The sequence below is a fragment of the Penicillium riverlandense genome, assembly GCF_028828495.1.
Source record: "Penicillium riverlandense strain IBT 135883 chromosome Unknown utg000003l_segment0_segment0, whole genome shotgun sequence".
Lineage (NCBI taxonomy): Eukaryota > Fungi > Ascomycota > Eurotiomycetes > Eurotiales > Aspergillaceae > Penicillium > Penicillium riverlandense.
In genome coordinates, this window is record NW_026643196.1 from 5,897,070 (window position 1) to 5,923,977 (window position 26,908).

At 49.3% G+C, this 26,908-nt stretch overlaps 10 protein-coding genes across 10 annotated transcripts; 7 read left to right on the top strand and 3 right to left on the bottom strand.

The window, feature by feature from the left end:
- Positions 1-3,682: 3,682 nt before the first annotated feature.
- On the top strand, positions 3,683-4,656 carry N7474_006042 (DUF3632 domain-containing protein; the record flags this gene model as incomplete). The annotated part of the gene is made up of 2 exons (XM_057197457.1): positions 3,683-4,139; positions 4,190-4,656. 2 exons carry the CDS (start codon positions 3,683-3,685, stop codon positions 4,654-4,656), a joined length of 924 nt encoding a protein of 307 aa, XP_057054853.1.
- Positions 4,657-6,583: 1,927 nt separating this feature from the next.
- N7474_006043 (uncharacterized protein) lies at positions 6,584-7,108 on the top strand (the record flags this gene model as incomplete). The annotated part of the gene is made up of 1 exon (XM_057197458.1): positions 6,584-7,108. One exon carries the CDS (start codon positions 6,584-6,586, stop codon positions 7,106-7,108), a length of 525 nt encoding a protein of 174 aa, XP_057054854.1.
- A 1,855-nt stretch (positions 7,109-8,963) lies between these two features.
- Positions 8,964-10,050, top strand: N7474_006044 (uncharacterized protein; the record flags this gene model as incomplete). The annotated part of the gene is made up of 2 exons (XM_057197459.1): positions 8,964-9,581; positions 9,673-10,050. 2 exons carry the CDS (start codon positions 8,964-8,966, stop codon positions 10,048-10,050), a joined length of 996 nt encoding a protein of 331 aa, XP_057054855.1.
- An 878-nt stretch (positions 10,051-10,928) lies between these two features.
- Positions 10,929-11,615, top strand: N7474_006045 (Ankyrin repeat-containing protein; the record flags this gene model as incomplete). Its single annotated transcript, XM_057197460.1, has 1 exon — positions 10,929-11,615. One exon carries the CDS (start codon positions 10,929-10,931, stop codon positions 11,613-11,615), a length of 687 nt encoding a protein of 228 aa, XP_057054856.1.
- Positions 11,616-11,831: 216 nt separating this feature from the next.
- Positions 11,832-12,805, bottom strand: N7474_006046 (uncharacterized protein; the record flags this gene model as incomplete). The annotated part of the gene is made up of 2 exons (XM_057197461.1): positions 11,832-12,427; positions 12,490-12,805. 2 exons carry the CDS (start codon positions 12,803-12,805, stop codon positions 11,832-11,834), a joined length of 912 nt encoding a protein of 303 aa, XP_057054857.1.
- A 1,662-nt stretch (positions 12,806-14,467) lies between these two features.
- N7474_006047 (uncharacterized protein) lies at positions 14,468-14,806 on the top strand (the record flags this gene model as incomplete). The annotated part of the gene is made up of 1 exon (XM_057197462.1): positions 14,468-14,806. One exon carries the CDS (start codon positions 14,468-14,470, stop codon positions 14,804-14,806), a length of 339 nt encoding a protein of 112 aa, XP_057054858.1.
- A 3,348-nt stretch (positions 14,807-18,154) lies between these two features.
- Positions 18,155-18,661, bottom strand: N7474_006048 (uncharacterized protein; the record flags this gene model as incomplete). The annotated part of the gene is made up of 1 exon (XM_057197463.1): positions 18,155-18,661. The coding sequence occupies one exon, from the start codon at positions 18,659-18,661 to the stop codon at positions 18,155-18,157; it is 507 nt and encodes a 168-aa protein (XP_057054859.1).
- Positions 18,662-19,281: 620 nt separating this feature from the next.
- N7474_006049 (enoyl-CoA hydratase/isomerase family protein) lies at positions 19,282-20,365 on the top strand (the record flags this gene model as incomplete). Its single annotated transcript, XM_057197464.1, has 4 exons — positions 19,282-19,601; positions 19,651-19,761; positions 19,818-20,174; positions 20,227-20,365. 4 exons carry the CDS (start codon positions 19,282-19,284, stop codon positions 20,363-20,365), a joined length of 927 nt encoding a protein of 308 aa, XP_057054860.1.
- Positions 20,366-20,752: 387 nt separating this feature from the next.
- N7474_006050 (uncharacterized protein) lies at positions 20,753-23,073 on the bottom strand (the record flags this gene model as incomplete). Its single annotated transcript, XM_057197465.1, has 8 exons — positions 20,753-20,929; positions 21,004-21,634; positions 21,974-22,105; positions 22,155-22,314; positions 22,365-22,416; positions 22,470-22,662; positions 22,722-22,833; positions 22,896-23,073. The coding sequence occupies 8 exons, from the start codon at positions 23,071-23,073 to the stop codon at positions 20,753-20,755; spliced, it is 1,635 nt and encodes a 544-aa protein (XP_057054861.1).
- A 1,011-nt stretch (positions 23,074-24,084) lies between these two features.
- Positions 24,085-26,706, top strand: N7474_006051 (Zn(II)2Cys6 transcription factor; the record flags this gene model as incomplete). The annotated part of the gene is made up of 5 exons (XM_057197466.1): positions 24,085-24,146; positions 24,198-24,224; positions 24,277-25,556; positions 25,603-26,561; positions 26,620-26,706. The coding sequence occupies 5 exons, from the start codon at positions 24,085-24,087 to the stop codon at positions 26,704-26,706; spliced, it is 2,415 nt and encodes an 804-aa protein (XP_057054862.1).
- Positions 26,707-26,908: the final 202 nt, after the last annotated feature.

The window sequence follows — 26,908 nt, forward strand, 5'->3', positions numbered from 1 at the left end:
TATGAATCTTCCTGGATGGTCAGATGGCCAGTGGAATGACGGGTCAACCGAGTCTATTAGTGAAGAAGACAATAATCTAGACATCACTAGCTTAACACTAAAGGTCTAAGACCGCTCTAGATCATGCTTTATGGCTTTGATTGGCTTTAGGTAGACGCGCGTAAAGGATAATGTAATTTTGTATGCATGGGACAGGTAGGTTGGAACACATGGTCAGTTGAGCACTCATCAATCATCTTTGGCATGAGATCACCCAAAGATGGCAGCCGTTCCATGCTTTGGGCCAGTTGACCACAGTTTGAAAGCCAAAGAAAACCGCTTGCGGAAAGTGTATCATTACCAAAAATTTACCCGTGACTGTCAGCAAGGCCATGACATAAACGTGGTCATGAGCTTGTCAAATGAGCTTAATCAAGTCACCCGCGCAGCTCGCGGGATGACTCAGCACCATTTTGGCACCATGAGAACAGTGAAAGAGTGGTGGTGACACCAATTTCCGGAATTACTGTATTTGGCACAAAGACTAGGGTTCTTCGATCATCAGACCTGCATTTCGGAAATGACCCTCCGCGCTAGATACCCTTGAACAAATCACGTCAACACACCACTCAAGAAAACTATCGAAACCCTGGCTTGGATTTACTTCATACTCATTCCACTTTCGCTTGATGTACTGCTTGAGCTCGGAGAAGAACTCCTCGATCGGGTTCAAATCCGGTGAATAAGGCGGAAGATAGATCAACCTGACGCCGCGATCTAAGCACATTTGCTGGATCTTGTCGGTACGGTGAAAAGATGCGTTGTTCATGATGAGAACAGACTTTGGTTCAGGCCATCTGTTGCAGTATTGAAGAAGCTGTTCGATGAAATTCTCGAAAATATTGGCGACGGTAGAGCCTTGAAATATTCGCCGCAAGGCAATTCCATCTTGAGCATACGCAGATAGTAGCTGGTAGCGTTTGTCTCGGTGGAACTTGGAGATTTGGACCGGGGTCACACCGAGAGGGGACCACCCTGTCCGTCGAAACCCAGCCCTTTTATCACAGCCTGACTAGTCCACGAAGATCAACTGGTAGGACCGAAAAGCAGACAGTTTGTGAAGATAGTAGTCCTGCAAATCTGCGTTTTGCTCGTTCGCAATTTGTCGAGCTGCTTTTTCGGACCAACCCGCTGAAGCAAGCGCTCTGCTGATACTCTGAATCGTCACATGCTTTCCAAACTCGTCTCAGATAAAGAGAGCCATCTCGTCTTGATATAAAGTCGGCTTTCTTTTTAAATGTTCGCAGAGAGCTTCCAGCATGGACGGCTTAATACTCCGTGGGCGTCTGACGCCGTTACGGGGGGCTTTAACGTTTCCGAACGCTTGTAGGTTGGAGCAAATGTGTACTATTGACTGCCTGCTACAATCAGCGGCGGAGGCTATCTGAGTCGTCGTTAGTGAGTTGCTCTGAATCATATGATGAATAAGCTCGAGTGGTGAGTGTTTCAGGTTCGGTGCCATCTTGCTTGGTGCAATGTAATGCGACCGTCTTCCACTGACGCCAGCGAATAACGGGACCCAGGGGTTAACCTAATCCACAAGCGCGTGGCCCACCCAACGCGTCAACTTCATCATTTCAACTACCCACCATGCCCCCTATTCGCGGCCAAATCTCCCAAAATTCTACTCAGCGGGAGGGTAGGATCCAGCTCGCAATTGGAGCATACCAGAATGGCGAAATTTCCTCTGTTCGAGAAGCCGCGCGTGTATTTGGCGTACCATGCACGTCATTGCGCAATCGATTACATGGCAAGACAAATCAACCTGAAACTCGCGCCGATAGTCATAAATTGACCGCCGAAGAAGAGGAATCGCTCCGACAATGGATTATTTCTATGGATTCACGTGGATCTACCCCTACGCCATCAATGATGAGGGAGATGGCCGATATTCTATTAAAGGAGCGCTATCCGGAGCTCAGACCCCAGGATTCTCCTCGGTACAACTCCCTAAGCGCTTTACGCGTACATCCACGAGTTAGCACTCCTTGGCTTGAGCTAGTACGAGGCACAATCGACCGGAACGGCATCCAACCTGAGGATATCTACAGTTTTGACGAAACCGGCTTTGCTTTAGGCCTCACATCTAAAGCCGAAGTGATTACAAGAACCGAATACTGCGGTCGGAGATCGATTTTGCAGCCAGGAAATTGCGAATGGGTCACATCGATTGAATGCGTGAATTCGACAGGCTTCGTGCTCCAACCAACGATAATCTTCAAAGAGAAAACCCACCACTACTCTGCTTGGTACGATGACCTACCTGACGATTGGAGAATCGAAATCAGCGATAATGGCTGCACTACGGACGAGATTGGGCTTCGCTGGCTAGAAAAGCAATTTATCCCTCTGACTACTAGTCGCACAAGGGGTAAATTTCGACTACTAGTTCTTGATGGCCATGGTAGTCATTTGACCCCCAGTTTTGAGCGATTGTGCTCCGAAAACGACATTATCCCAATTCGCATGCCTCGGCATTCGTCACATCTATTACAGCTTTTAGATGTAGGCTGCTTTGCTCCCCTAAAGCGCGCATATGGAGACTTGATCCGGCGCAAAGCAGGATTGGGGATCAACCACATCGACAAGCTTGACTTCCTCGAAGCATTCCTACAAGCCCGCGCAGATGCCTTTCAACCAGAGACGATCCACGATGCTTTCGCTGAAGCTGGTCTAGTCCCACACGAACCTAGTAGGGTCATTTCAAAGCTCGATAGTCAACTTCGGACACTTGCCTCTACACCTGGTCGATCAAGCGCATGCAGCGTCCAAACGCCAACAAATCCTAAACAATTGATCCAACATGCTTCATCGATCAAATATACGCTTAGTCGTCAATCACGAAGACGATCTGACCCTAATGAGAGAATCCTAAATCAGCTTGTCAAAGGGTGCCAACTTATGATGCATAATGCAGCAATTCTTGCGAAGGAGAGTCGAATGCTTGCGAAGGAAATTCAAGTTTTTGCGAAGAAAAATCGCGATTTGCGCGCTGCAGATGAGATAGAAGAGTACATTACTCAATCAGAGGGATTTTCGACTCAGGAGGGTATGGAGGCTATGGAAGCTACGAATCTCCCTTCCGCGGAACCAGCTTCGCAGCCAATCAGACGCGCCCCTCCACGATGCAGCAACTGTAATCAAGTTGGGCATAAAAGAACACATTGCTCTAATAGGTCTGATAGGTAGAAAATTGAAATTATTGACGTTGGTGGTCTAATAAATCGATTCAATATAGTAGTGTTTGGTTAGTTAGGTGGGCGGTCGCTTACAAGGGCGACTAGCTTACCGATTACGTTGGTTATTATTGTACTCTCTGCTACGTTACTGATTCCTCAGGCAAAGGAAGCTTTTTTGGAAGCTCCTAATTCGAGATGTTTGGCAATTAATGTTGCTTTGATCTGGAATAGCTCGTATATTCTGGCTGTTTACTACGCATAGTACACCAACCTTTTACATTATTGAGAGGCCGCTCAGAATGATGAACTACTAGCTACTGTAACTCGTGCGTAACTAGCTCTCAGTATGGATAATAAACAGTTCTGCCCCCTAGTCAACGTAAGCCGCCGATCTAAATTTGTGTGTGCGGGGCAGGGCTAAAACCAATTATGGTTGGTGATCACACATCGTCAATAGTACAAAAATGATACAAGAGTTGAGCAGGCAAGATCGCGGCTTTCTGAAGCGCAGAGAGGGAGCCCATGAGAGGCGGCGTGCCTTTATCAGGCAAATTGAGGGCTATGAAGAGTACAAGGTCATTGACATGGTCGTCCAGAACAATGCCACAGTCGAGGATGCTGTGCAGCGCATTAAGGACATGACAATGGCTGCCCTTGCAGTTCATGGTCCAACTGCGCGAGGTGGCGTCGGATTGGTCGACTACAACCTCTCCCTGTCGGTGGTGGAGCTAGCACAGCGACTCGAGCCAGGTCAGCATGGCACGCTGGTCGAGTTCATGTCGAAACTTCAGAAAGAGAGAGCCATAGACCCTACTACGGGTGAGCCACTGAAATCTGACAACGATATTCTCTGGACTGGTCTCCCATCTTTTGGGTACACCTCACTGGAGGCATGGGATGAGCGTGGAGGCGATCACCAAGGTATGATCAAAATTAGCTTTAGGTTCTCACAGCTGACCGGGAAATTCTAGATCCTTGTGATCCCGATTTTGATTCAGAGCAACGTGAGCGATGGGTAAACCTGAATGCGTTTCTCGCGAAGCTTACCCAGGCCGCGGAAGTCCGCTATGAGTCTCCAGGGGAGAGACCCTGTTTTCATCCACTGGACAATTCGCTACGCGCGACTTGGGTGTTCGAAATGGCACTTGAGGATTTGGAACACTCTCCCGAGATACTGGCTCATACGGCAGCAATGGAAGCCGCTTGCCAGTGGTTTATTCAAGGCGCCGATCGGTTGTGGGCTAATGTCGTGAGCGGCCGCGTGTTTCCACACTACATTGAAACGAGGAGAGACGGCAGTAAGGGTTTTGAACGCGAGAGATGGGATCGGTGGGTGCGGGATCTACGAAGAGCAGAGGCCGCTTGCTCTGATGGACGTATGAAGAACTTGATTAGAGATGCATTGGCGCATGTCAAGCGGGTTATGAGAGATCCATAGATCTTAATAATATCCTTGATCTTATATACACAATGTTTCAGCAGCTCAGGCATCAACGTAGTGAAGAGTCCTTGAACATACAGTGCGTCCCGAAACTGGTGCAACCACCTACACTCTTCGATTGATTCTCCAGGCTCCAACGCCAAGACACGCTAGTCCATATTGGGGGTTCTTCCGGAGTACCCCTGTCAGTAGGACGTGTATTGCTACTTACAGTAGATTGCATAGTACGTTCAAGTATGTATTCGCTTATAAATTCAATACATCCGGCACCTCCATACCCCACTTCCAAAACAGCCTCCCGAGGGAGGGGCATCTTAACAATCAATCACGAGTGGTCGAACCAAGATGGCCCCAAACCTAGCTCCTTCAAAGCATGAGCTTATCTGTGACATGATCGACAGTGGGGAACTATCTATCTCACAAATGGCACAGGCTGCTGGTTGCAACAAGAGTACCATCCTAAGAATCTCTTCTAATATACGGATGTTTGGCAGCGTCAAAGCACCGCCTAATAAAGGTGGACGACCCCGTAGCATAACTCTAGTCATGCTCGAGGCTTTGTGCGATCACCTTCTAGAAAAACCCACCTTGTACCTCGAAGAGATGGCGATCTTTCTATGGGACGAATTCGCTATTCAAGCAACAAAATCGAGCATCAGCCGCGCCCTTAAGTCCAAAAGCTAGTCAAAAAGACTACTCGGGTCAAGGCCTAAGAGCGCAACCTAGATCTTTGGGACGAATACCGTCACTTTATCTTAGACTTTTAGTCTTACCACCTTGTCTATATGGATGAATCTAGATGTGATAAAAGGATAGGCTTTAGGCGAACGGGTTAGTTCCCACTAGGCATACCACTAGTCTAAGTGTCCAAATTTCACCGTGATCGACGATATTAGATACTGCCTGCATATGCCTAAGATAGCATTGTTTTGTCTCGAGTGTTCTAAGGCTCTACTAACGCGTCCGTCTTTGAGGATTATATTGAGTAGCTTTTGCAACACTATGGGAGATGGCCTGAGCCGAAGTCCGTGTTAGTCATAGACAACGCATCGTTTCATTACTCGGACCGAATAGAATAGATATGCTCAGAAGCCGGCGTAAAGCTAGTGTATTTGCCTCCATATTCTCCAGATTGAATCCTATTGAGGAGTTCTTTACTGAGCTCAAGGCCTTCATCCGGCGGAATTGGCAATCCTACGAAGAAAATCCGGATCAAGGATTCGATAACTTCCTCGAGTGATGTGTTGACGTCGTTGGCGCAAGGGGGAAAAGCGCAGAGGGACACTTCCGGCACGCTGGCTTAGTCGTAGAGGAGATCTAGCGCAGCTACTACTGCGGAGTTCGGAACTAATCTCACCGGTCAACTAGAACAGATTCCGTTGTGGAAATTATTGCAAACCGCTCTGTATTTTGGATTTTGACAGTATCCATAGATACAGCAATATTCGAAATCAGAAAATTCTCACATGGTTTGTTTCTCAAGCCCTACCTTGAAACACACTAATCTAATTTTGGTTAATTTCTCAACATTCCCTGCTCACTTGTAATCGTATCGTCTAACGGTAAGAAATGGGTCATTGTTATAAAACGGTAAGGATCCATGGAACCTTGTAGAGGTGAGTCGGAGATGATGTTGGAGAACTATCCTAACAAATACCACGTGACCTCGAGTACGACCGCGCTTAGTCTGCTTATGGTCTAACTAGTTAGACGGGCTGCCACCAGAGCTCCTTCGAAGGGACACATACATGCTAACAAGGGATGCAGGTCACATGACACTATCGTGCATCCCCGCTCCTTCTCTCACTTGTAAATAAAAATCTCTTTCGCTCTCTATAACATCAATAAACAATCTCCCTCTTCGGGTATCTCTACTGATTAGTCTTCTGACGTATCGAGATATCTTGTTCCCCGTCTTATTTTCATGGCTGTACTTCCTTCCCCGGACGCTGGCCCTAGCAAAGTCCGGGCTTATTTGCTTGATCTCCTAATTCAAGAACACGAGGCACCCCCCGAACTCGCCCAAACCTCTGCCGATAAGTGGGTGCTAGGCCGCGGGAGCCACCTGCGGCAGGGATCCCAGATGCAATTCAGAGAGCTCTTCGGGGACTTAGTGGGTCCGTATCTGCACCAAGACGTGAAGAGAGATGTGGAGGCCGAACGGTGGTCGTCCTCCGCTTGGAAACGCAGCTACTGGACCACGGTCACCGCCAGCGTTGTTACCGTATTCTTCTTGATTAAGGCGTATTTCTCTCGATCGCAGGCGCAGACAATGGATAACCTGAGGTATGCGATGGTGGTGTTTGGGCCGGCCATGCTCTTCTGTTCATATGGATCGCCGAACGATGAGATTGGGATACTAGCGGGTACAGCAGGGTTTTTCCTGTCGGTTGGGGCGATTATGTTGTTCTTTGCCAGGCAGGAATTTAGTACCAGTGAGTACGTATAGAGTATAGTATATACATAGTAGTTCTTTTCTACCTAGTAAATACGTAGTACTGTATACAATCGATGCAGCCTTGACGACGAACCAGGAATTTGTTCCATAGCACCCAGGGCGTAGAGGTAACCGCGTATCGCAGTTTCATGTAAAATAAAATATTAAAGCTCTCGCCATTGTCATGTAACATACAAGGCTATCCCCGAAAGCAAAGGTGTTGGAAAGTCTGATGAGCGTATCCACTAGTAATTCTACCAGATAATGTCATTGGGCAATTGATGAAATCGATACTATTCAGTCTATCTATCTTGGCCGTATTTATAGGGCAGACAGGCGGGGAATTGTCGGAGCGGAAATGGGACGTGTAAATTCCACATCGGGCGCCAACTGTCTGCGTGGATCTTCTTGTCCTTGGGCCGGAAGAACAACGCGCTAGCCTCTCCCAGCATCGACACGATCGACAGGACCTCTTCCACGCAGCCGTACTTGTCTGCCCCGAGGATCGCCTTGGCCAGCATTGGATCTGTCGGGAACTCTGCCATCTGCCGGCCGACCTTGGTCAGCTCACCGCGGTCATTCAACGCCCCGAGTTTCCATACTAGACAGTGGCGGTTAGCTGAGTAAGCGCCAGCTGGATCACATTGTAAATTTCCAGGTGGAGTTTTACCCTGACAAAAGGATCTACGACCAAACCATATTTAGATTAGCTTGTTTCTCATTAGGGGTTGAGAATCGATGCAAGAGAGTGTGGTGGTATATGTGATTTCGATTATCGCTGTATAGTACCATCGTTCTAATCTCATTTAGTTTGACTCGTGAGAACGGCAGGAAGGGGACATGTTGAAGCACTCTCTTCACGGAGATCACGTGATACCGGGTACGACCGCACTTCGTCAGGTTATAGTCTCAGCAGGGCTGCCTGCAAGGCTCCCTGGAATGAAAACACACATACAACCAACAGGACATCGGGGCACGTGATAAGCTGACTCATATTTGGTCTAACTTCGGACCCACAGAAGATCCGCACTTAAGAATGGACGCTATTGCGGGCTTGTCAGGACAACCGTACAAGTGAACACATGAATGTGTCTTGTCATCCCCAAAGTGTATCAGCTTGTACAGCGATATTCGAAATCAGATATACCAAGATTCTCACACGGATTAATTCTCGAACCCTAACCTGAAACACGCTAACTCAAATACGGTGTAGTCGTAGATCCCAGAATAGACGTTGTATGTTTCTGGAAGACGCGCGCTTCGCACGCAACGGCCCTGAAACGTTGAATTAGGAGAGGAAAGAAAGCGAGAAATCGAGAAGAATTGGATTGGTGAACCTTGGTAAAATTGCATGCAAATCGCAAACGACCAATGTATAAGGTAGGACAAATGACTAAAATTAATAATCCATAAAGATCAAGCTCGGATTATGTAGCACTCATCGAGATACCAATCGTGAGATGAGTAATAATACCTGGCTCCTAGCAAAGACGACTAGCCGTTGCCTCCATCCCATGACTTCACATTCTGAATTTCCACTGGTCCAACGGCTGTTCTGAATGATCTGGATGGCAAGAGCGGTAGTGAAACCACGCTCGTAAAACCTTTTAACTATATTAAATATTGAATCATTATCTATTTTGTTGAAGTGTCAGGCAATGTAAGGCGACAGAACATGTAAAAGCTGACCGTAACGGGGCGGGGCGATTACGCGGGAAATCACACTGGCTGCGGCCACGTGTATTCATGTGTTCCTTATCAGTACCACCCGCTACTCCATTCAATCAACCCACCGCAGGCTCATCGACTTATTCAATCCAACAACCACAAGACCAAAGAATACTCACGAGTAATATAAGAGACCAAAATGCAAGAGCAAGAGCAACCCCAAACCAAGGTCCTCACCACCCCTGAACTCCTCCAGATCATCCTCCTTCACCTAGACAACCGCACACTCCTCGTCTCGGCCCAGCGGGTATGCCAAACCTGGACAGTCCTAATCCAGAGATCGCCCGTAATCCAACAAGCGCTGTTCTTCCAACCATTCACCCCAAAACCTGAAAAGGGCAAATGGCACGCAAAATCAATCTGGAACTCTATCCTTCCATCACCCTTAAAAAAAGACACAAAACTAGACCAAGGAAGCATAAACGAATACGAATCCTCATACACACGCCCCATCTACAATCCGCTCTTAGTACAAGCCTTCCGACCCTTCTTCCCATCAGTCTATGAATACCCCCTTATCCACGACAACGAGGAAAAGGCAACTGAAACTGAATATGAAGGGAAAGAGCAAGAGAAGGAGAACCCCTTCTCCTTCAAACCCCTCGAAATGCTCTCATCCCCTCAAAAGAAATCTGCCTACAAGAGAAAAGAAGCCAGCTGGCGAAAGATGCTCCTCCGCCAGCCGCCCGTATACGGAGGCGTCACCATTTTCAAAATGCACCATGCGATGGGCGGGGACTCGTATAAATGTTATACGGTTCGTCCCTCTATCCTCCTCCCCCCCACCCATCTCATCATCATCAAAAGAGAAAAACGAAAGAAAGGAAACACAAAACTGACAGAAACAGGCCCCCCCAAAAACCCTCAAGACCAACCAAGAAGAAACGCTAAAAATGGGCCACTTATTCACGACCCTAACACAAAATCCCGACCTCTACTTCGGCCGCTTCGGTCAAACGCGCGTCTACTGGTCCGCTTACGTCCCGCCCTACGAGCCTAGCTCCGATAGACGGGGTGGTGACATCTACCCACCGCAAGATGGGTCGTACGACCCGAGGGTGAAAAGGGCATTTACGAAGGCGATCAAGAAATCCGAGGTTGTCGTATTCTCGAGGGAGGTGATTCAGTGCTGTGTTTGGGAGGTGAGAGAGTTGACCGAGGAGGAGAATTTGCGAGAGGAGATTGTTAAGGCTGAAGCTGGAGGGTCTAAAGGGGCAGAGAAATAAGGTGGATAGTACCACCTTTGTGAAGTTGAGGTTATGTGAGGGAGGGGCTTGAGTGGGAGAAGAGAGCGTTGGGTTAATTGAGTGTGAAGGTAAGCGCATAGCGAATACTAGAAGAGTGAGTAGTGATTGGAACATGACAGCGCACGCAGGGGCGTGTTTTGAGCGTAGGAGGCAAACATGCTAGTCGACAAGCGGGGCACCGCGGTGGATGGACAGTTATAGACAGACGTACTTGCCGGCCACAATCACTACAAGCCCGAATAGATAACATCGCGGAACAGTGACACGAGGCAGTGTGGAGGGGTAAAGCCTAGAGAGACATAAGCGGCAGGAGACATCAGTGGCAATACAAAACAGAGCGTTGCAGTAAAACGATGGGCAAGGAGCAGGACACGAAGCAATCATAAGAGAATAACGTGCAGAAAGATGCAGACGAAGCCCTAGAACCCTAAAGACAAGACCATCTAATCTGAAGAAGGCTAGAATAATGCAGGAACAAGGGCGAAATAGGGCGAATGAGCAACGGGCGTGGCAAAACAGCCAATACGTAGTTAAGCCACCTCTTTTTGCACACGTCTCGCGCACACGTACATCCGTGTTGATTAAAACCCTTTCTCTCACTTCGTTCGTTTCAGGGCACTAGAAGACGCGCGCGGCGCGCGCATCGGCCCTGAAACGATAAAAAGCAGGGGTTAAAAAATATTGCTAGGTATATTTGACACGCATGGATGATCAATGGAAGGGAGCGAGATTTGAGAGATCACGTGAATAAGGTCCATGAAACATACTGTAATCGAATGTAATAAGCAACCTCGCTCCCCCTCATTCCACATTCCCCGAACTCCCCATCCTCCAAATCACAGCCTTATATCTTGAAAATGAGTGGCGGTGAAGAGCTTGAAGCTAATGTTGTCTGGTGGAATGCATCTTCCATGTACGTGCTATGTCCGTACTGTGAGGAAATCCATCGGCATGGCTTTTGCGGCACCTACGCGTGCGCACAGTTTCGCCTTTCTCATTGCGACACTGGATATGCGCGTGATTACAGAGTGAAATTTCTAGTCATTTCAGGAATGAATAATGTTGGATATGAAATTGACAAACAAAGGGCTCTTTTCATAGCTGGTGGGGCAGATCCGAGCGAATTCTTCCCCGGTCCAGAAGACTCTCTCGAGGAGACTTCTTTCATGCTGGAAATAGAGAGCCGTCATAAATGGTCAGAGGCAACGGAGACCACGCATAGGGATGAACAACTCTTTCAAATTCCTAGGTTCAAGAAAAGGATTGAGGTAGCAGAGGATGATATGGTTCATGGGCGGGTTCAAAATGTGCAAAAGTATCTTGAGACCACCATAGAATCAAATATCTTCCTCTACGGTTCCCAAACATTCGAAATAGGACCCCTTAACTCGTCTGACGAGGATGAGTGTGGCTCCGCGATTGAGAAAAATATCCAGACTACTGGTAGAATAGCCCTGCATCTTACTGCTTGTGAAGCTTTCCCTGAAATGGTCGAGCTTTTGCTTCAAAAAGGGGCCGCGTTAATCGCGCACCAAACCGACTGATCAAGCGCATACTAAGCACGATAGTTCACGCCAGTGAGTGCAAAGACGCTCAACGTCGAGCACGTGGACGGAGTAAACAAACCGGCTGACATCGGCCCTTTCCTGGTCTTCGTAGCGTCTATTCTAATCCGACGACGTTTGATGGGCGTAGTTGTCTCCCCGTGTAAGTGGAGGCGAGTACTTTGCGCCGGTGAAAAGGACAGTGTCTCCATCGGCTTAGACAGGGGCAATGGTCGCGAATCCGATCGTCTCTTGCGTGGTAGCATCGTAGACCTGGACACCGAACTCGCCCAAGCTCGTGAGGCTTGAGTCCGCACAATGAAGCTCGGTCTGCATCTTGCTGTAGTCTCCTGTGTTGAGGTATTGGTCGTTGCCGTTGTTGAGACCACCCGAGTCGAGTGCGTCGAGGCCTCCGGATGTGAAATATTCGTTGTCGGCGTATTTAGCGTAGATGGTGGTTCTTCTGCTCCTCGCAGCTGGGGGAGCAGGAAGGCCAAAGCGATGGAAGATGGTGCCGTCATCTTTGTAAACCATCGCATGATGGAAACGGATTCCCTGAGGCGATGTGAAGTTGAACACGGGAACGTGTTCGCCATTGTTTTGCGCCACCAGATATCGGTTGAATGTGTCGGCTTCGGTGATCCGTCCGTGGAAGCGATAGTTGTCAACACCATAAAGCTCACTGAAGAACTGCTCCACGGGATCGATCTCTCGTTTCGAAGATTTGTCAACGGGCTCCATGTAGATCATTATCTGCCTCCTCATTTGCAGCTCAGTTGTCGCTGCTCGCGAGTTCGCAATGGCGGCAACTGCTGCACAGAGGCAATGGCGGCGAGCACACAACCACCAACGCCAACCGGTCCACCTGCCACACACGTAGGTCCAATACTGGAGAACGCAATGGCGGCGCCGACGACAGCGGATCCGGCAATGCCGATAAACCAAGAAAAGAAACCGCGTTCATAGACGTATGTGGAGACAGGGTAGTCAGCCCTCACTTGTAAAGACGTCGTCTCCTGTAGGGCAATAGCAGACCCGACTGGATGAAAGGAAGCAGCATTGACCAGAAGAGTAAAGATCAAAGCTGTACCGATCAAGCAAGTGGCGAGCAGGAAGGACCTCCGGTTCCTGATTGCTTGACTTTTGGGGTTGGGATCAAAAAAGCTTGATGGCAGATGGAGAGAAGACATGGTGGAGGATGCAACGATGGCCGTGGTGCTATTCACTTGGAAAGATCGACAGAGGAAGCGTCTATTTATGTCTTGTCACACAGCATGAGTTCAGGTTGTAGTAGTGCTACGCTTCTTCCCTGCCTATCAAGGCTATCTTCTTTTCGACACAGTGTAGTATGATCGACACAGTGTAGTGCGGGTCGAATGCTACCTACACGCGCGAAGGATCACATACGTGCGGCCGCATCCGAATCGGGCAGGTCATACTGCAGTAGGGCTTACTGTCCTTCTACGTCAGTCAGTTGATCGATCAAGGACGGACAGGGAGACTTAGACAGCAAGCAGTCTGGTCGGCGGAAGTGGATCTCGTATGTCCACCATCGTCATAGGGTATCATATTGTGATCAATCTCATGTCGTCGGAGATCTGCTCGAGATATGTTTCTGTGTTTTCCGCATGGTGTTATCTAGACAGCATCGATTTGTCCCTTTGTAGCAGCATTCAATCATTCATCGACATCGATCGATCCATCGATCACTCAATCAATCAACTCCTCCGACCGTGTGCTCCCATCGCGCTCGAAGTTGGAACAGCCAAACCTCGGTCTTCGGTCTAAACCACACCGGAGGATCATACGAGGCACAGTGTTGGGCTTACTGCCCATGGATGGTCGTTGTCCATCGATCGTCGTCTTATTCAATTGCAGTGTGTAGTATCCATAGTCCGTGTTCAACGGCAGGGAGGAAGCCAACACGCCACGCAGGTCAACGCGGCCAGACTCGTGTGATTCAACTGCAGCGTATAGTATCCATAGTCAATGTTCAACAGCAGGGATGAAGCCAACACGGCGCAGGCGAACCCAGCCACACTCTTGTGATCCAACTGCAGCTTGTAGTCTCCATAGTCAATGTTTAACGGCAGGGATGAAGCCAACGCGGCCAGACTCGCGTGATTCAACTGCAGTGTGTAGTATATATAGTCAATGTTCAACAGTAGGGACGAAGCCAACACGCCACGTAGGTCAACACGGCCAGGACGATCACAGTGGGGCCACACCCATCGGGTCGGTCGCCGTGATGCATGACGAGGACAGAAGGATTTCTAGTCAAGCTTCATGAGCATCGCTCTCCCCTAAGAGCTTACTGGAAACCGTAGGATGCTGTGACGATCCTTCATCCTAATGCTCAATAGAGCGTGCCAGTCTTGCTACTATCCTAATTAGGAGCAGTGGTGAGTTGGTGATGACCGGATCAGTCGGCATCCATGTGATAGCTGACATGCGCGACTATAGTCGCACTTGCAACGTGTGCCAATAAGGTGCCGAATAGCCGGGATTCGACAATGGCTACATTATGTCTATACGAGAACCAAATGCGCCTCGTACCAATGCATGCTTGAGCTGTTGGGGATCGACAGTGTGACCGTTATATCATGTCCATACGAGGAGGATCAGTGCGCCTCCCGGAAATCTCGGATCCGTGGCCGTCGAACTGGTGCGCCATTTCGTTCCTATACATGCTTGGTAAGCAACGATTTCGACATTCCAATATCTAATCATTTTCGTCTGTTGCCGACCTTTCCTACGGACAACCACTCCTCTTTACGCCTGCTCCGCAACAATAGTACAGCAATCGCAGTTGATCACAGCTCGAAGAGAACATGGCAACCGAATAACCAAAAATGTCGTCGTCGTCATCTACTTCATCCGACTCGTCCGACTACCCTCCACGTCTCTATCCTAATTATACACGGGCCTTGTGGGTCAGCATCGCACTTCAAGCAATAGGATCCTGGAGCTGCGTCCTTACGACACGCAAATGGGAAACTGCGCCTCTCTGGGTGAACCTCATGTTCTGGCCAGCTTCTATCTCCACGATAATCTTGGGCGCAATGCACATGCGTGACTTGATATCGGACTGGAGGGATGCGATGCGGTGGATATTGTTCACGCTTGCTGTGATCGCATTCGCGTTGCTCTACCGTCAGGTGGCATTATACTATCTTGGTGAACCGGAGTGACACTAGTCAGTCCTGGGTTGGAGATAACGTCCGAAACGGACCTATGGAAGCTTAAGGACAGGCCGCAGCGGATTACATCGGGCCCTATGCATAGGAGCATAGCACGTGAGGTTCGTTGCACGGCTCTCGGCGGGCATTCTGGCCTAAGGGTGGTCGCATCTAATAGGATGGAGGTTCGTGGCCGAGGGCTACATTGGTCAGCCTCAAAGCCCTGAATTTGGTGCATGACCCTTACCTGTTGTATGGTGTACAATGTATGTAAGTTACCCGGTATGATACGGTCGTGTGCTCGAAGTAACAGCGACTAAGCAGGATATCACTCTCTGGTAATAATTCTAGGTCCTTCATCTTAGCCGCCATTCTCAAGTAGTCCTCTTGTATTTCTTGTGCCTTCCTGCTTTCTCGATCGTGTTCAAAAACCAAACCTACGTACAATATTCCATTATACTAATCCCGTAAATGATAGTAGAACTTAGCAATTCGGTATGTAGCTTTCATGTACTTGCGCTGTATCTCGTCCGTGTCTAGTCTCTAGAGAAGAGCTCTATGCGAGATGATCCTTTTTTTAAGCTCATCGTGTTCGTTTCCGTCAAATTTTTTTAGCTTTATAACTGTTTGAAGTATGTTTGACTACAAATCAAAAGCTAGCACGCGCGTATGTTAGGTTGTTGTATTCAAAATGTAGAAGTTGTTCGGCTTACGCTAAACTTTGTCGATATTGAGATAACGCAGAGTTGTACTTCTTTAGTTGGTAGTCATAGTTGCCAAACTGTTTTCTCTCGATAGCCGAATCAAGGGACGGCTCGTTCTTCGTCTATAATCTCGTAGAAAAGTGGTCTGGAACTAGGCAGTTGAATCATTAGTATATGGTGTATTCTCATGCTCTAGAGAGGAGCTACTGTACGTAAACGTTGAAAGCCTAGTCGGTATAGAGATTATCAACCTTGCTAGCAAATGTCGAATGCCTTGATTTGCTGATATAGTTTGAAATTGACTTCGTCTAAATTGAAGATACTCGCCGCAAGTCGGGATGTCGACTGGTATTAAATCATAAGATCAAACAGACCACTAATTCAAGCGATGAGACGTACTAATGGGCTGGCGCCATAAGGACTTCGCGTACAACCTATGATGGCACTCCCGGCCTATTAAATTTGCAAGATAAGCGCTTTATTCATGCCATCACTATTCTGGCTCCACCGGAGTAGAGATACCCCTCACTAGTAAATCTCTCTGACGCTCGAAAATCTACCAACATAATTTTACGCTTAAGCGAGTCGCCCTATATTAGATATCACGCTAAATGCGATATTTTTAGATCCTCTCTAGCTTAACGCCCATCCCGATTTCCTTCTAGCGACGGTCTGTTCCCCTTATGGAAGCGGCTTTATAGGGTCGAGTAGAGAATACAAAGGTTCTCCTGAAATACAGAGCTAACCGGGAGCTGGAATGTGTGAGGAACGGACGGCGCGTACGGCCCGAAGACTTCGCCAAACCTCTTAAGGAAAATACCAAAGATCGCTATCAGCGCGCCTTTTTATATAAGGAAGTGATCTATAAAAAAGACTAGGATCGCCGAGAAATTCTTCGCTTGCTTGCAGGGGATGCAGATAGATCACGCCGTGATCCTGCCTCTTTAGCAGGTTTCTCTTTCATGAGATCATCTGGGCCCGAAAAACTAGCGTTGCTCGCTCACTTTGATATTCCTAATGAACGAAAGACAGTAGGAGTCCTCTACCGGGGGCATAATCTTCCTCCAGTGGCTGCGATGAGCGGCTGGGCACACCTGAATGATTCCGACATGAATATCTAGATCAGCGGGAAAACATGGACACCTGAGGTCTGCCGCCTTAGTAAGTATATTGGTTACGATCTTGCAACGAATGAACATGACTAAGGGCAGCCAGGACAATTTTATGCTTGCCATGCAGAAAAACAGTTGCTTGCCTTCTTTGTCCACAGACATCTCTTTTTGCCTTTTGAAATAGGCGAGGATGTTGACTTGGCAGAATTGAATCTTGATGAGCTTCCAAAAGACGAGTGTGATCGACGCCGATTGGACAGAGAACACAAAGTTGATCTTTTGAAGTTAAGAAATGCAGGACCATCCATTTCTCTCAAAGTAGCCAAGATAATGGTATGTCGCCCAGTTTGCCCCGACTGTAAGCGTTTTTTGGAATCGGTCAATCAAAAATTCGACTTAAGTATTTCAATCATTCATCATTGCATGAAGCATGGTTGTGAACAATGCAGAAATTGACAAACAGAGATCTACCCATCTGTCACCGGACCAAGGATTTATTTCCAACGAGCTTTAATCATAGCCCTCTTTCAACAAGAGAAGCGAACACAAATAACGAATGAAGGTAGCAGATACAGTGATTTGAATGAGAAATAATCTCTTATTATGCTGTATGTGGTTGAATATCCAAGTTGTGAAAGCCAGGAGAATCTAGGATTCTACTGCATGCTTAATGGCTGATGTATATATTTCCAGTCTAATTGAAACTTGTTATAATGCACACAAGAGCTATTCTTCAGCATTACCTGTTACAATTTTGATAATATGTAATTCTGGTGTTTTTCCAAAATGAGGTTTTGAGCGTTCGGTGGCAGAGTGGAGCTTGGATAAGTATGTTAGAATTGGACTCTGCTAGCACAAGCTATAGCGCCTGTCAGGCGAAGTGGGTGAATTTACTAAGCAACAAGCAAAGCAGATTATCCTGGTGGTTATCGAGTCCCTACCGATGACCATAATAATTTGACTAATGACTTAATACCGCAGAACATTTACACCGAGGATTGTGTACGGACGAAGCAATTAAAGGAAGTAAGCCAATGGGGGCATAAGTGGTAATATTAAACGGAGCGTCGCAGTAAAATGATGGAGCAAGGAGCAGGACACGAAGCAATCACAGCAAGTTAACTTGCGGAAATATGCAGACATAGCCCTAGAACCCTAAAGCCAAGACCATATAGTCCGAAGAAAGCAACAATAACGCAGGTACCGGGGCCAAAAGGGGCGAATCGGCAATGTGCGTGGCAAAACAGTCCATACGTAGTTAAGTCACCTCCTTTTGCAACGTCTCGCGCGCACGTACATCCGCGTTGACTAATTCCCTTTCTCTCACTTCGTTCGTTTCAGGGCACATGACAATGACGAGGCCTTGGCTGTTGTATCTTACCAGAAACTGCGAAACGCGTTTATCTTTACGCTCAGGGTACCGTGGAATGAATTCCTGGTTCGTCGATAAGGGCGCACCGATCGTACACCGCATAGTAAGTTAACTGCGTATAAAATAACTCCAGAAAGGTATTTACTCTCCATAGATCATCCCTAGCACACATTCACCCTATTAGCTTGAACACACACCAAAAGCCTGCTCCAGCTGACACCAAAAGCCCTGCGATAAATGCTAGACCGAATATATCCTCGTTTGGCGATCCAAACGCACAGAAGAACATAGTCGGCCCAAACACCACCATCGCGTATCCTAAGTTATCCACTGTCTGCGCCTGCGAGCGAGAGTTATATGCCTGGATCAGGAAGAATACGGCAGCAACGCTGACGGTGATCATGGTCCAGTAGGTGCGTTTCCACGTAGGGGACGACCGCCGTTCGGCTTCAACATCTCTCTTGATGCTTTGGTACAGATACGGACCCACTGACTGCCCGAAAAGCTGGCTAAATCCCTCACGAGATGTTCGCCGTAGGTCGCTACCGTGACCTAACACCCACTTATCGGCAGAGGTTTGAGCGAGTTCGGGAGGGGCCTCGTGTTCTTGAATGAGGAGATCAAGCAAATACGCCCGGACTTTGCTAGGGCCGTCGTCCGGAGAAGGAAGTATTGCCATAGAAAATGAAGAGATAGACGGTATGTCAATGGGTCAGAAAAGTAACCAGGAGAGAGATCCGAAGAGAGAGATTCCTTATAGGCGTTAAAGAGAGCGAAAGAGTTGTTTTGATAAGTGTCTGACCAAGTGGATCCTTTGTAAGACGAAATGAGTGTTGTATTGTAAAATGACTAGTGGAGCAACAATTAAATACAGAAGGGGTCAATCATGTGACCGCACGTGAGCCGTAAGAGCTCTGTAAGACGATTCCCGATCTCACAAAGGATCCACTTGGTCAGACAATTTCTACCTCGTCGATCTATGTTCACGTTCTTTAATAACGGCTCTTGGTTTCTATATTGCAAATAAGTTTCACCTCTGTGAATCAGCTCTCTATTATTAGGGATCTTGCTTAATTTAATCCCTTTTCGCTGGTAATAATTCTAGAACTCGAGATTGTATAGAAGCAACAGTTAATAAGAACTGCGGGGTTAGCGATCATCTCCACCGACCAGCCGAGGTTGCGGCTCGGATTGACATCTATGATCAGCAATTCAAAGGTCCAGCATGGTCTAACCGAGATGCGATAAAAGTCAGCATCCCCCAGGGTCTAAACCATTGCACCGACTCTACAATTCACCATGATCTTCGATCCTAGCCCCATTGAGCTCCCTTCCTCGTATGAGAAAGTCTCTACTACAGGCCATGTCACTGTCTCGCACCATCCGGCCGGTGCGCCGAGCGTGACACCTGTCGTCGTCGTCACGCTCAACCGCCCGGACAAGAACAATGCCTTTACCGGACAAATGATGCAAGACTTTGAGAAGCTCTACCCCATGTTCGATGTCGACGAGCGCGTCAAGGTCATTGTCTTGACCGGCGCCGGGAGGACGTTCTGTGCTGGCGCCGACCTAGATATTGGGTTTAGCAGGCAGGCGAATGTTACCGAGCATCGTGATGGGTAAGTTGCTTCTGCATCTTTTCTCAAACAAGTCTAACTCTTGCACTAGGGGTGGTCGTGTGGCCTTGGCCATTCACCGATGCCGGAAGCCGACCATTGTTGCCATGCAAGGCTCAGCCGTGGGAGTCGGCATGACAATGACTCTTCCTGCAATCATCCGGTGGGCACTGATGATCTCCTTTCCTTGCTTAGGCAAATACTTATATCGGAATGTAGTGTCGCATATGAAAAGGGCAAGTACGGCTTCGTATTCGGCCGCCGCGGCATCATCATGGAATCCTGCTCTTCATACTTCCTGCCGCGACTGATCGGCCATTCCAACGCCAGCTATCTCGTCAGCACAGGCGGCGTCTTCCCGCCAAACTCCAAACACTTCGGGGATCTCTTTAACGAAATCTTGCCAGACCCATCGCAGGTTCTTCCACGCGCGCTTGAGCTGGCGAGTGAGATTGCCGATAATGTTAGCCCGACTTCACAGTATCTCAATCGTGCCCTGTTGTGGCGCGACACTGGGTCGGCGGAGGGGGCTCATCTGGTGGAATCCAAAGTTATCTTCCACACATTTGGATCTGCGTATGTGACCTTTTCCAGGTGATCAAAAAAACATATACTGACTATATCATAGTGACCAGAAGGAAGGCGTGGCATCATTTTTTGAGAAACGCAAGCCCAACTTCCGCGCGAACTTGGACGACAACCCGCCACCCACCTTTCCTTGGTGGACTGATGTTGATACTGGACGGAATCCTAAAGCGAAGATTTAGACATGGGCGGTTACTTCCTCAAACAAGCCTCTCAATATACGAACCTCGAATCTGCGGCACTTTGAATTGTACTTGAGTTAAATATGAAATCAATTGCCGTTATTCCTGGAAACCATGAGAGTTAGAGCCTAGATATATATTCTTTGCATTACTTGCTACCACAGTTATCCAACTCGCCAGACATATTTTGTGGCGTGCTACAGCCTAACACAGATTTAGATTATCGATAGATTGCAATGCCTCAAGACAATTTGCACCGCTAATGACAATGACTCAAATAAAAAAACACCATCCGAACGAAAGGAAAAAGTACCAGTTTGGTTAGGACTGCTAGCTACCCACAAAACTTCGGCAGTATCACAATATACACCAGAAAGCAAAAACCGATCACTTAATGAAGTTACGACGCTTCCGGTTGTATGCCCGCTGGTCCTTGAGCCACTGCCGGTATCCTTGCACGCTGCCGATCTTCTCGCCGTAGTAGTCGGGCACGGGGTTGGCGATCGAGTTGGTCGAGGGATCCACGCGATACCGGCGGATGCGGTCGAAAAACTCCTTTTCTTTCTGTGCGCAGAAAAGATTCGCTGTTAGATGCGCTCTCTCACGCGGGTATTGGGTGTCAAGGCCAGTCAACTCACCACCGCAACAGATGGCTTGTACCGTCGGTACACCAGCCCCCAGGCTGCATTGCCGACAAATGGACCAGCCAACCACCCCACAGCACCGCATGCTGCTGTCGCCAGACCCAGGACGACGAAGGGGTCCAGGCCCATCACCTGGGCGCCGAGAGATTCCAGGTCTTGTGCAGACAGCACCTGAACGCCGATTGCGGTGCTGGCGAGGGAGGTTGCAATTGATGAAGCCAGCGAGTATCGACGGCGAGATGCCCGGAGCTTGAAGAACGAGTCCCAGTCCAGCTTCACTTGTTCGGTTGCCGGGGCGGAAGTCGATTGCGCACGAAGGCCAACGTGTCGGGCGACGGGGGATGGAGTGGTACGGGGGCACGGCTGGGAGACCAGCTGCAGGGCAGAGCATGCAGATGGCCGGATTATTGTCTTTCTGCTGAGTTGTGTAGACATGGTGTGAGCTGATCGTACGGGCTGCTTGGACAACGACCGGAGAGGGCAGGCGAGCGAGCCCGACGCGGCGGAGTTGAGCCGACTGCCGAGCATGCTGGACGGAATAGAAAGGCTGATGGGACTGAGGTGCATCTCGACGGGGGATTGGGGTGAAGGAGTAGTCAGAAGAGCGTGCAGACCGAGACCGAGACTGAGTTCGGGGCAAAGATGTAAATGTGTTATGTAAGCAGTTTGGTCCGTCCGCCGATTTAGTGAACAATTTTGAGAGACAAGGGATTTCTCTATTGCTATCCAGCTATATATATAATTGAGTGTGTATTGAACAAAATATAAAAGTGCAATATTCCCGCAAAGCTCGCGAAGATGCAGCACGCTGATATGTTTTCATATATCTCGCACCCTTTTGTCCAAGAAGAGATGTGCGTCGATCTCGAGGCCAATTCCTCGACAGAATATTTCCACAGGACAGGAGGACCTCTAAATGCGTTCCTTCCTGATATGTCCCGAGTAAGACTGCGGCGGGACAGACGTTCCAAAGCCGTTCACACGACCATACAGCCACTTGAGCGTGCTCGTGCTCAGCGCCATCATGATGGCACTCATGGAGAAAAGGCCAATGCGGCCGGGGGTGGGCAGCTGCTCAAAGATGGGATAGGGGTACCTAGGCAAGTTAGTCAATGAAACAAATTCAATGGAAGAACCTGACGCACCATCCGTTGTTCTCAAAGCACAGCTCGACCCAGAACCAGTAGCCAAAGGCAATCGCTCCGGACAGCCCGAGAGCGGGCCAGACGGTGATGGTCCACGGTGGAGAAAGGAACAAAAGGTCAATCAGCATCACCACTGATGGGACAGCATGGAAACTGATATCTGTATACATCAATCAGGAGAATGTACATCCTGAAAGAGAGACAACGTACCAGCATTCATGGGGATAAACGCCCACTCCGGGATTACCAAGCGCTCGTCAATCTGAAGATTGCTATGAGATTTGACTTTAACATATCGGTGACTGGCAAACCTACCGAACGAAGACCCCAGTACAGCACACTGATCAGAATCTCCATCGGAGCACTACACACAGACAGGATGTTTTTGATCAAGAACAGGCGACGAGACAACGTGATGTCCGCCAGTAGGGCCACAGCAAAAGTCACCGTGGACAGGGACAGACCGATGACAGTGAGATACTGAAAGTGCCAGCCATATGCTTGGTTGCTATTGCGAATGTCAGTCGACCACGGAGAAGCAGGCAGGCAGGATATACTATCACTCACGCCTGATTGGGATTCTCATGCATCCTGCCAGGAAAGTCAGCACCTTTTGCGCGCATAGAAGGATTAGAGCATACCAGTTGAACGACCAGACGAAACTTGAGAGTCCTGCCAGCTGTCGTTCGAGTCGCCATCAGTTCCGATATCCGTAAACAGCCGGACCATGGGAATCCTTACATGAACCAGAGCGGACAAGCCCCGGGATGGACTGGCCCAACGCTGAAGTGGATGACGTTGCACAAGCATTTGGGAGGATTCGATGGCCATTATTGTAGACAGGTGTGAAGAATGGGACAGGGTCTTCAGAAACGACAAGTGCGGCAATGGCGTCAGTAAGAAGGTCAGCTCCACACATCAACAAGGAACAAGGAAGATTTAATGGTTGCTGCCTGAGGTGTCAAGTCTAACCCCTTCTTTGCGTGACTATTTACGGGACAAATCATTCGCCTTCCCCAAGCCTCTTTTTGACAGAGACATCGTGAGAAATCTTTTCCTGATCAGACCCTAGTCGGGGCTTTTCAAGACGACGAGGAGTACACTCTACTATGTAACTGCCTTCCCTCTAGTTTTTTGGTGTGCCTGGAATTGTAGAACCAATAGATATGCCCCATGTGACGGCATCAGCCTCATATGGCCTGCGCTGTATTCATCTCCCCCGCTAGTAAGCGTCCCTAGCGAGTCCGCGATCATCCGGATAACAAATCCAGCTATCGTGACTGAGCCCCGTTACCTAAGCCCCACCCGATCAGGTGATGCTCCCAGCACCGATAAAGGCATCCACGGTCATTGGCCCCAACTTCCGAAGCAGCACCGCGGGATACCAACGGAAGGCCGGCCGGTCTGCGTAGCTTGGAACCTCTTGTCTTATTTCCCCACACTTTTTTCATGCTCTCAACTTCTTCCAGAAACTGCATCCGACTTCTGTCGACGCTCCCTGTACGACTGTGCGACCGCTGTGTTTGTGGACCACCGATCTGATTAGTGCGTCACTAGCCAGTGACCTTAATCCGCTTTTTCAGAGATCATCATCCATTTTGTCTTGGCCTAGGGCTGGCATTGAACTATCTGAAAAAAAAGAGAGACATCGAGCTCCGAGCCATTGCTGTCCCTCAACAGCAAGCCTCCCCGTCTGTCCCGGCACATCTCCCTCCCACACCTCGATGTGCTTGTATACTAGGTGTGGGTGTCTTATCGATTATCGTTTCGTCGCTACCTGGGGTCAACACGGGTCAAGACGCAGAAAGCGAGTCCATTGCCCCGAGTGACGGCCTACGGGCAGGTGCTTAGCGCACCGGGACCCTCTTTCTGTTCAAAAGTCGCGTGCTCTCCACTGAGCTCGGCACTCCACCCGATTCGTTGAGGTGACATGCCTCGCCCTAGAAGGCCTGGTGCGCCGGAGCCGAAACGCCGCAGCCGCAAAGGATGCTGGTAAGTTAGCCTCCACGATGTCGGAGGTCCTTAAAACTCATCAGATTATAGGCCGTGCAAGGCACGAAAAGTCAAGTGGTAAGATACCATTGCACGCCATCCCGTGTGATAAGCTAACTGTCTTATGCAGTGGCGAGGAAAAACCGTCTTGTCTCAACTGTCAGCGGCAAGGGGAAGATTGTGATTATAGCGTTCGACTGAACTGGGGTGGCCGGACGAAGCGGTCGTCAGTCGACTCCCCCAATTCCCAGTCTAGCGGACATGGGGGTAGCGTAATCAGCTTCTCCGAGCCTGTTACCTTCAATACGACTAGTTCGGCTCAATTACCAACATCAGTGACCAGTATCCCCGCGGACGTTGGCCAGCCGGCGACCTTTGCCTCTCCCGGGGCAATTTCTCCTGGCACCACCGCTTCTGTGGGTATCTTCGAATCCCCGAAGCCTCCCTCGGGGTCTGATGTGACCTCGCCATCACAACTGGAGCTCCAGTTCACCACCTGGCCGGAGCAATCTTCTCCATTGACAACGTCTACTTCCTCGGAACCGTTGTCACACTATCCCTTTGGTCAACATGCGTTCGATAGCGTATCTTACACGGCCCCGGCAGACCAAGGTTCCAACCTCAGATCATTCTCCGTATTCAATCTCCAACCATCCTCAGTATCGCAGCCAGTGTCCTTCCTTCGTGGCTCCTTGGAGGAGTCTAGCCACCCGCCCGGATCACCCACGTTCCAGAACGACAATAATCAATTCGCGGGAGACGTTCAGATCTCGGACTTTGAACATGGCACAGGCTACCACATGCCAGAGCGAGGTGGCACGTCTCAAAACTCCCCAGCAGCCGGGGAGCTGGCTTCCTTACTGTCGAGCCCCCATGGCATTTCGATGCCGGAAACAAGTACTAGCTCGCCTTCCGCCCACGGGTTAACTCCTACCATCCTCGCATCCTCTTATGACCGGCATCGAGGGTCCATTCATAACTCCCGAGCTCCTTCGAGAAATGAGCAAGCGGCGGATAATTCATCGGTTGCCCAGAACAAATGGAAGGCATATCTCACCAGTGTAACAGATAACTACGGCCTGGATTCTGGGCGCCCGGACCGGGACTTGTCTTTTAACAATGACCACGCGGCCATTGACATCAACAACGCCCTGGATTTGACCAGCTCTCGGTGGCGAAGTGAGGACGCTGGATCGTCGCCTCAACCTTTTTCGCACAATCCTGATTGTTCCGGCTATTATGTCTCTCCCGTGCCTGTCAACATTCCGAGATATCTGTCGCCACTTCCCTCGACCTTGCTGGAGAATCCCATCAACTTGATGTACTTTCACCACTTCATCAATCACACTTCTCGGATGCTGGTACCGCACGATTGCGAAGACAATCCCTTCATGTCGGTGCTGCCATCAAGTAAGTTCTCCATTTCATGTTCGTCTTGTTGATGCTAACCTATCAGTGGCAATTGGCGACCCAAACCTCCTGAACCTGCTGCTGGCATACTCGGCCAGCCACCGAGCCCGGTATCTGGGTCATCCGGAACCCGCGAATCGTATTGCACACTGGGTTAGCGATGTCTTTCCATCTCTGCGTATGGCATTGGAGGTATCCAATGAAGACATAACAGACAGCCACCTAGCCACTGCCATCATGCTCGTGTCGCTGAAAATCGTGTCTCCCGGGACATTTGAAGTCCCTATCACATGGCAGAGCCATCTAAAACTCGCTCGTGGCCTGTTTATGGCCCGGAGCGAGCGGATTGCACGTCCAGGAAATCGGATTGGGGCCTTCTTCGCCCGCTGGCTGGGCTATATCGACACAGTGGGAGCCCTGTCATGCCGTCAGGCCGGCCCTCCTCTGATGCTGTATCAATCAGTTCTAAGGACATGCTGTTCCCCCGATCAATATGACGAGTTCCAGGTCGACTGCTTTACAGGGTTCACCCCACGGACTGGCGTTTTCCTGCTTCGTCTGGCACAGCTAGTCCAACAGTGCGACAATCAGCGCTTCGACGAGATGGGCAACTTTTGTCGGAACTGGCACCCGTCCGCCGATATCGTTATGGAGGCCCACGCGGTGCTCGGTGACTTTGAAGATCTCGGTGAGCGCGCCCACGACAACCCTCACCATCACCTCGGCGTCGAGGCCCTGGAAATGATGGCGACCCAGGAAGCATTCCGTTGTGCGGGGCTTCTACATCTCCATCGGCGGGTGCTGGGGTCTCCGTCTGATTCCTTCGCGGTGAAGGAAGCCCTGCGCAAACTGGTCGCTGCACTGGGACGGATGCGGCCTGGCGCGTCGACAGAGGTCTGCTCGCTGCTACCCATCTTCACGGCCGGCTGCGAATCCCAAGACTTTACACAGCGGACCAAGCTGCTTGACCGGTTCATGGTCCTGGAAAAGTCCGGCTTGAAGCAGGTGAGCTTTCTCTCGTGTATTTATTTTCCCGTTCCGACGATATTGACTTTGATATTAGATCCAAGATGCCCGGCAGCTGATGCAGCGGTGCTGGAAAGAGAAACTCCCGTGGGTTGCCTTGGCGGAGGGCCAGTTTCTGGGATAGTATTGCAAGTGCTTTGACAGGCTTTCTATTTCTTTCGCATAGGTATATATATCTGTCTGAACTTCAGCGTCAGCTCCAGGACTGACCCTTTATAGAGGTAGATTTTCAGCTGTATCAATGACACTTTTTAGTAATAAGCCTCCCACCATCATTAGTCTGTTTTACGAGACAGTAGCTTGGTTCTCGTCTCTTTGGATAGTTC